The 8527-nt window shown below is 48.9% G+C and overlaps 1 protein-coding gene across 1 annotated transcript in view; it reads left to right on the forward strand.

Moving 5' to 3' along the window:
• The window catches only part of GLP2R (glucagon like peptide 2 receptor), a 47559-nt gene that overhangs the window by 5319 nt on the left and 33713 nt on the right, over positions 1–8527 (forward strand). The window contains exons 2-4 of the mRNA XM_024748453.1: positions 898–985; positions 2930–3034; positions 5775–5896. Of these exons, the coding sequence (XP_024604221.1) occupies positions 898–985; positions 2930–3034; positions 5775–5896 (315 nt within the window). The remainder of the gene's footprint in view (positions 1–897; positions 986–2929; positions 3035–5774; positions 5897–8527) is intronic.

Raw genomic sequence — 8527 nt, forward strand, 5'->3', positions numbered from 1 at the left:
AGAAGTGGGGGACGACTCCTGGCTTCTGGTTTGTGGCTGAGAGGACGATGGTGCCAGAACTGAGCCACTAGGGGAGGGGTCTGTGTGGAAGCGGAGGAAGACAGGGTGAGACTGTCACTCGACTTAGGCCAGCTGCTTATATAATCGCCTTATCTTTAGCAGACGCTAAGTCCTTTAGGGCAGAGACTGTGTCTTGCCCATCTTTGTACCCCCTTAATTCCTTCCTAATGGAAAGCCTGGCACACAGTAAGTTCTCAATTAAAATGAGTAAGTTGAAGAAGGGAAAGCCCCTTTAAAACCAAAACAAATGGTTCAGCTACACAATTAGTAGTTGTTATAGACAACCCAATTATCTGGAAAGCCCCCAAAAATGTATGCTGTATATCCAAGGTTCTATGGGATGTGGGAAAGAAAAAAGATCCTGAAGCCTTGGTACGGTAGCAGAGCATCTGCGACCCAATGTCTTCAACTCTGGACCCACAGCCACCCGGGCGGGACAGCACAGGCCCTGCAATTGTTCTGGCCCTTCTCTGAACACCGTTGAGCCCTCTCAGCGTGTGCTCCTCTCTTTGAGATGCACAGAGTCTTAGAAGCATGCAGCTATTCTTCTGGTTGGTTGTGAAACGTCAGGATGGGTACATTACATCCTCTTGAAATGCCAAGCTCATTGAAGATTTTGAAAAAATTCTTTTATGTTTGTTTCAAACCCAATATGATTAGATTATGGAGTGCATGTGAAATGTGTATGTATCTCGAAGTTACCAAAGAAATTGTTTCGAGGTGCAAGCCATTATGGACTCATCGGTGGGAAGGTTTGAGAATCGTGGTGTGAGGTGATAACAAGGCCACCTCTGTGCTTGCTGCTAACTGGGGGTCTCCATGGTTTTCTCTGCTCAGGTTACGGGATCTCTCCTTGAGGAGACAACTCGGAAGTGGGCTCAGTACAAAGAGAAGTGTCTGAGAGACTTACTCAAGGAAACTTCTGGTAAGTACATGTATCAGTTATCTATGGCTGTATAACAAATAGCCCCAAAGCTTAGTGGCTTAAAACAGTAATAAAAATGATTTGTTATCTCTCACAGTTTCTGTGGGTCAGGAATTCAGACAGAGCACAGTGAAGATGGCTTGTGTCTGCTCTACAATGTCTGGAGTTTAGCTGGAAGACTCAAAGGCCAGGGGTTGGATTCATCTGAAGCCTGATTCACACCCATGTGTGCTGGTTGATGCTGGGAATCAAGCTGGGGCTGTTGGCCGGAACACTTCCATGTGGTCTCTCCATATGGCCTGGGCTTCCTCACAGCATGGTGGCTGGGTTGCAAGCACAAGCATGACCAGAGGCCACGTTGCCTTTTGTGACCTTGCCTTGGAAGTCACTTCTGCCATGTTCAGTTGGGTCAGAGAGTTAGAAAGGCTACCTGCCTCCATTGTAAAAGAGCATGCGAGATGGAATATGTGCGTGTGGCCATCTTTGATAAAAGCCATCTGTCACAGCACACTGACCACCTAATCACATGACATGAGCCGCTGTTGTAGATTAACCCAGGAATCTACTGTGTGTTGAGGGGGGTGTCCTTCGGTCTCCCATGCTGTTAACGCTTCTCTTATCCTGGTCTACATTAGGTTTAGAGCATTCTAGCTAATATGTTAATAGTTTGGTCAGCCCACAACCTCTCCTGCCTACATGCTGACTCTTTGGGTACATCCAAATTCTTTTTTTTTTTTTTTTTTTAAAGAAAAGAAAGGAATAAGGAGCCTTGACCAACTGCCTCTGAGACTGGGGACTGTGGGTGAAAGCTGCCTCCTCCTTGTTCTCCTGGCTTCTTTCAGAGCATTTCATTCAGGGACCTGGAGGTTGACAGGACACTATAAACTCTCTCTGCCTTTTCCTGACCTGAAGGCAGTCCCAGGCTCCAAGCTATGCCCTCCTCCCTCTAAATAGTCCTTCAGCCAGGTGGGCGGCACCAAGGCTTGATTCATTGCAGGAACCACTCGCACCTAGAGGAATATTGCTTTCTGAGGTCAAAGTAAGGCAGGTCCTCCTGATCAGGTGCCACGCTTTGGGCAGCTCAGCCAGGTGAGCGCCCACACACTGGGTGCTGACACTTGGCAACCAGGTCCATAGGGTGCCCCGAGCCAGCCCAGAACCCAGCAGATCTGCGTTTGCAGGGTCCCGATACCAGCAACCTGGCTCTTCATCCTGAGTGGCCCCTGAGTTCTAGCTTAATAGGAGGCCAATGGTAGGAAATGATGCTTGGTAACCAGGAGTGAGGAGCTTGCAATACGGATGTTTGGGGTCCAGCCTGAAACCCCTCATTTGACTCTGGGGCCCATAAGGGTGGGGCTAATGTTTGTAGTATCTCATTGCCAAGTGCCAGGATGTAAATCATACCCTGAGCTTGAGGTGCCCAAATATCTCATAATGATCATTGGATTAATCTCCAAACAGAGAAATCTGACCAGGTAGTGCTTGCGTCAGGTACACATGACCAAGAACCTGGATCCTGCAAATCCCCTTATATCCACTGGTCATTTTGCACATTTCATATTAAGGGTGTTCCGGGATCTAACTGGTGAAGGTTTGACAATTATTTAGTTAATTATGGGACAGAAGATGCTGGCTGAACATCCAAGTGTCCTCCTGACCCTGAGTTTCTGTGAGAGTTCAGCTCATGTAAAGTAAACCAAAATCAGTGTGACGTGCACATTGACATAAAAGACTGGACCACCGCCAGGGGTCAAGCTGGGTAGACAGAGCCCCAGTGTGGGGCTGCATGAAGCATTCCCGTCCTCTCCACGTGGTTCCTCATCCTTGACCTGTCTGGAGAGTGCAACGCCCCTTGCTGGTCCCTGTGCAGCCTACACCAGCTTCTGATGCCAGGGAGGTGGGTTCTGGGCTCCATCAGTTTATTTTGTCCTCTTCTTTCCGCAGGCACAGTTTGTAACGGGACCTTTGATCAGTATGTGTGCTGGCCTCATTCCACTGCAGGAAATGTCTCTGTTCCCTGCCCTTCATACTTACCTTGGTGGCGCAAAGGTAATAAGTCTTATTTTACCAATTTCTAACATTTCCTTTATGGCCGGTCCGTCCTGGGCAGCCCAGCCAAGGGGCGGTTAGAAGGCTCCAACCAGGTTCTTTTCTCCAGCCCGCTTCCCCCACGAAAGGTCTCCTTCTAAGCTGTCAGTAACACATCTTCCTTTTCCTCTCCGCTTCTTCTCTTGTCTTCCTGCAAGTCTTCTGTGTCTGGAGGTTCTGTTTATATCACAGTCCTCTTTTCTTTGAAGAGCTGAGAGTCCAAGTCTGGCTACCACAGACTTTGCTGCAGTGAGAGTAAGAGTTATCACCGTCATGGAGAGGAGAAAGAGATGTGGGGCAAGACGGGGATGCTCACATCCGTGCAGTTCTTGCTTCTCAGATGGAGAGGAAGGCCATCAAGACTACCCTTGCAGGGGCTTCCCTGGTGGCGCAGTGGTTGAGGGTCCGCCTGCCGATGCAGGGGACGCGGGTTCGTGCCCCGGTCCGGGAGGATCCCACGTGCCGCAGAGCGGCTGGGCCCGTGAGCCATGGCTGCTGAGCCTGTGTGTCGGGAGAGGCCACAACAGTGAGAGGCCCGCAAACTGCAAAAAAAAAAAAAAAAAGACTACCCTTGTAATAGCGTTGGGAGGAATTGGTGCTTTTCAGCCCCATGGGACTTGGATGGGGAATTTTACCCTTAGCTTGCCCTGAAGTGACCATGACTTAGAACCCACCTCCACCTGCCCCAGCAGCCCAGCCTCCTGGTTGTGTAATTCTGGACGGGTGGGGAGTGAAACAATTCAAATCTAAGAATGGGCCGCTATCCTCAAGGAACATCAGTGATTACAAAGTTCCAGGCCAAACAAAATGAGAATGGGTTTCTTTCTTTCTTTTTTTTTGGCCACACCGCGCGGCTTGCAGGATCTTAGTTCCCTGACCAGGGATCAAACCCAGGCCCTCAGCAGTGAGAGCATGGAGTCCTAACCACTGGACCGCCAGGGAATTCCCGAGACTGGGTTTCTGAGAAGGCAAGATGGTGATATTTTGTACTTAATTTCAGCCCAAGAAGTCATCACATCAGTTAAAATTTGGTTTCAATATTTTGACGCCTCCAGTGCAAAGAGAGAGAATTTCGAAGGAAGATGCATTTCTGGATGGGAGCAGTAGTGACATATTCTATGGAACTGTCATCTGGGGGAAATTCAGTGGGAATCAGCCTAGAAGGCCTGAGGATGTGAAGCTGAAGGGAAGATACTGGAGAGTTTGCTGGACCAGCGGGGTCAGTTCAGTGGGGAGGAAAGAGCTTGCTCAAGTCAGGAGCCCTAAGGGAGGACTTTATACTCTGAGACTCTGGGAAAGTTCCCAGCGCCCTCTAAGCTGTGGTTTCCTTGTAAAGTGAAGTGAATAACAGCTGACTCTTAAGGGCATTTTGAGGCATGAATGGGAAGGCACACACTGGGTCCACCACACAGTAGGTGCTTCGTAAGTGGGAGCTGAGGCCGAGCCCCACTAAGGTCACACTCCTTGGATTCCTTCAGGGCTTTAAGGACCCGAAAGTCTGCGACTCCTTGAGCGCACATGGAACGGATCAGCATCGCCCAGCTCTACGGTCTACCTGTTCCTTCCCAAGAGCTAAAAACACAGGTCGATTCCACTTTAAGAGAAAAAGTGATCAAAAATCCAAACTTACAAAGAAGTTGAGTTAAAGGCCTTTTAAAAAAATTTTGGGTTCTGGGCTCCTGAAATGTACTCAAGGGAGTGTGAGTCCCAAAAGGTAGGAAGTTACTCTTCCCCTCGACACTGTGTGCATCAAATGTTTAGAATCCAGGTGGGGTGCCTGATGTCAAAGGAGGACGTGGCACCAGTGGAGGGGTTTGGAGAAGAAAAGATGGAGCAGAGTTCCTGTGGATGAGATTAGAGGAGAAGGAGCATTAGAATATGAGAAGGGAGAGGGTATACAGGCACAGAAGGCTGACCACGAGGCTGGGGCCTGATCGCAGAGCCAACTGTGCTTTACGCTACAGGCTTTAAACTCCCCTCTGTAGATAAAGATTATGTGGAGCCAGAGAAGGTGTTAAGGCATGAGAAGGACGTCGTAGGGTTTGTGGTTTGGGGAGATGACGTTGGTAGCCTGTGGTTGATGAACTGAGGGATGGAGGGGGATCGGGGAGGTGAGTTTGGAAGCTCCTGCAGTGGTCCAGAAAAAGAGAGGATATGAGGATGTGTATACAGGCAGAGGCAAGAGCTTGGGAAGAAGAAGAAAGAGTAAAGAAAAATATCGGAGGTAGAATAGTCAAGACTTGTCATCAGAAGCAGGAATTGAGGGACAGAGAGGGGTAAGGCCCTGCCCAAGGCCACAGAGCTCATAGGTGGCAGAGCTGGCTTGGTCCAGCACCCTCTCTTCTTCATGGCACGGCCTCTTGGGCATCAGGAAGCCCCAGGTCTGTGTCTCCCAGCTGGGCCACACCTTGGAGGGCTGTCACATCTCTGAGTCACCAGGGACCGTTCCAGCTCCGGGAACTTTGGGTAAACACAGCAGACATTAACAGAACATGGTTTGTTATGAGATGTAGAGTGAGATGTGTTTTTCTTTCCATCCTAAATAAACAGCAAGGATGCTATGAGCCCCCAGAAGGGGAAGTGAAAATTTCTTTTCCCTGGGATTTTCCACAGCTTTGCGGTGAGGATGAGGGCCTTCCCACGTGCTCAGGGAACGGGCTGCATGTTCTGACCTTTCCCCCAGAGCTGTGTTTACTTTCAGAGCACTCAGGAAGGGCCTACAGATACTGCCTTTCTCAGGGCACTTGGCAGACGCTGGAGAACTCCACAGATATTTGGCAGGACAACTCCGAATGCGCTGAGGACCACAGCTTCAAACAAAAAGTGAGTCAGCTGGGCTCGGTGAGGACGGGCCCTGGGGCCCAAACCAACCTCTGCTGGGGTCCCCGCAATAGGGGCCACACAAAGAGCCTGCCTCCAGTGCACCTGCCCCAGACTCACCTGGGAAGGTCCTCCGTCACCCAGAACAGCAACCCGGACAGCAGCCACAGAATCTCTTGTGCTGCTGGGATGAGATGTGAACCTCCCAGGGAAGGCGCCCCAGCCTCCGTGCTTGCTGTTCCATCCGCCTGGAACACTTTCCCCAGCTCTTCTGTGGCGTCTCCTTCCCATTAGTCACATTTCAAGCTCAATGTCTCCTTCCAGGTGAAGTCTTCCAAGGCCGTCCCATGGAGAACGGTCTCCATGGTCACTTTCTACCACTCCCCCCAGCCTTTATAGCACCTGTCACTCTCTGAAATTCTCTGGCATCTGCCCCCTCCTAGAATGTAGACTTGGTGGTGGCAGGAGACAGTGTGTCCTGAGGGACACAAACCTAGCAGCCGGGGTACAAGCTCAAGACCAAGGGCCTGGCAGCCCGACTCACGTCCAGAGTCTTTGCTCCCTCGCTCCTTATACCCCACCCTTCACTGCTCTGTGTCTCTGCTTCCCCGTCCATCCCCAGCAGAGTGTGTTTATTCCATGGTGTGAGGGTTGAAAGAGTTGATAGACATACAGTTCTCTGGAGAGAGCCTGACCCCTCGTCACCACGACGTAAGTAAGAGTGCTGGCTCCATCACCAGCATCCAGCCTGTTCGCTGGGCAGTAAATCGTCATATCGTGTCTGTGGTTCCTTCCCAGTGGGAACTGGCCCATCCTTGGCTCCCTTGTCTATCACATCTTCCCATCAGGCATGAAGAACCTTCCATCAGATCCTCTACCTCCTCAGGGAATTTTTTCTCAACCTCTTTATAACTTTATTACTTGAGTTGGCAGAAGTCCGTGTTCCCTAGACCATGTGACAGGTCACACCTCTTAAAGGTATTAAAATCATACCTGTGGTGGGGTTGGATTCAGCTTATCTCAAGGATGTGTCTTGACGTTTCTCACAGCGCCAAACTTATGCTAACTGCATGCCGTGAACTGGGCACTTTGTATATATTTCTTATCTTCCCTCCTGGATGAAGCTGCTTGAGAACAATGACAAAGTCAGAGTTATATCAGAATACATGCCACCCCCTGGCCTAGTGCTGCTAGAGGTGCACAAAAGCCTTTACATACAGTAGGCACCTAGTAAACATTGAATGAACGGTTTCACAGATTCTGAGTCAGTGGGCGTGTGGTGGGGGTCCAGGCGTCAGTACTGGTGGGAAAGCTCCCCAGGTGACTCTGAAGAGACTGGAAACAGAGGTGGTGACAACGAATTCACCAGCAGGTGTGAGGTGCCTGCTGCTTGCGCTGGGCTGAGGTCTGCCGACAGGGACAGCAAAGCAAGATGGGAAGACTGCACTTTCCAAGACAGGAAGTAAAGTTTTCTCTTTTTAGAGCAGTGAGGACACGGGCATTGCCTCCCCCTCTCTGCAAATGGCCATATTTCCAAGAAATCAAATACTTAAAAAAAAAAGTTTCTGGCCATGTTTACCTGTGTTTCTAGTAGAGGGTTGAATTTTTGCCCAAAAAAGGCTAGTGTTAGTAAATCTATGTGCCCTTTGGAGTTTTGGCAAACAAGATATGTTATGTTCTTCCAACTGACAACTCACTGGGGGTCCTTATGCATGTTAACTGGTGCTTTTTTAAGGAGACTGTGTATGTGTGTGTGTGTGTGTGTCTGTCTTTCAAAATTGTACACACTATGTCTTTTCCGTCTTCACTGTGCGCTCAGCACGCACTGTGGCCGTAACTTTTGCAGTTTAAAGTGTGACAGCAAGAGTAGCACGATTCTCTAAAATTTCACTGATGGCAGATTGGTTCTTACTGTAGATCTTAGCAACCTCAGCCTATGATTTTGTTTTCTTATTAAGTCGAGAACTTTCATCTTTTCACTTAAAGGAAGCACTTTGTGGCTTCTCTTTGGCACATCCGAGCTGCCAGCATCACTACCCTTTGGGGCCATTATTAAGTAAAATAAGGGTCACTTGAACACAAGCACTGCTGTACCGAGACAGTCCAGCTAATAACCAAGAGGGGTACTAAGTGACTAACGGGCAGGATGTGTTGGACAGAGGGATGATTCATGGCTCAGGAAGGACAGAGCAGGGCGGTGTGAAATTTCACCACGCTACTCAGGATGGCACACAATTTAAAATTCATGAATTGTTCATTTTTGAAATTTTCCATTTACTATTTTTGGATCGAAGGTTGACAGCAGGTGACTGAAACCACAGAGAGCAAAACTGCAGATAACGGGAAATGACTGTAAAAGAAAAAGTTGATAAATTGGACTTTATCAAAGTTAAAAACTTATGCTCTTTTAAAGGCGCTGTTAAAAAAATTAAAAGGCAAGCCACAAAATGAGAGAAAATACTGGCAAAACATGTATCTGACAGATTTATATCTAGAATATATAAAGAAGATTTACAATTCAAAATTAAGACCAACAATCCAATTTAAAAGACGGCCAAGGGCTTCCCTGGTGGCGCAGTGGTTGAGAGTCCACCTGCCGATGCAGGGGACACGGGTTCGGGTTCGATTTAGGGG

The sequence above is a fragment of the Neophocaena asiaeorientalis genome, unplaced genomic scaffold, assembly GCF_003031525.2.
Source record: "Neophocaena asiaeorientalis asiaeorientalis breed wild unplaced genomic scaffold, Neophocaena_asiaeorientalis_V1.1 scaffold543, whole genome shotgun sequence".
Lineage (NCBI taxonomy): Eukaryota > Metazoa > Chordata > Mammalia > Artiodactyla > Phocoenidae > Neophocaena > Neophocaena asiaeorientalis.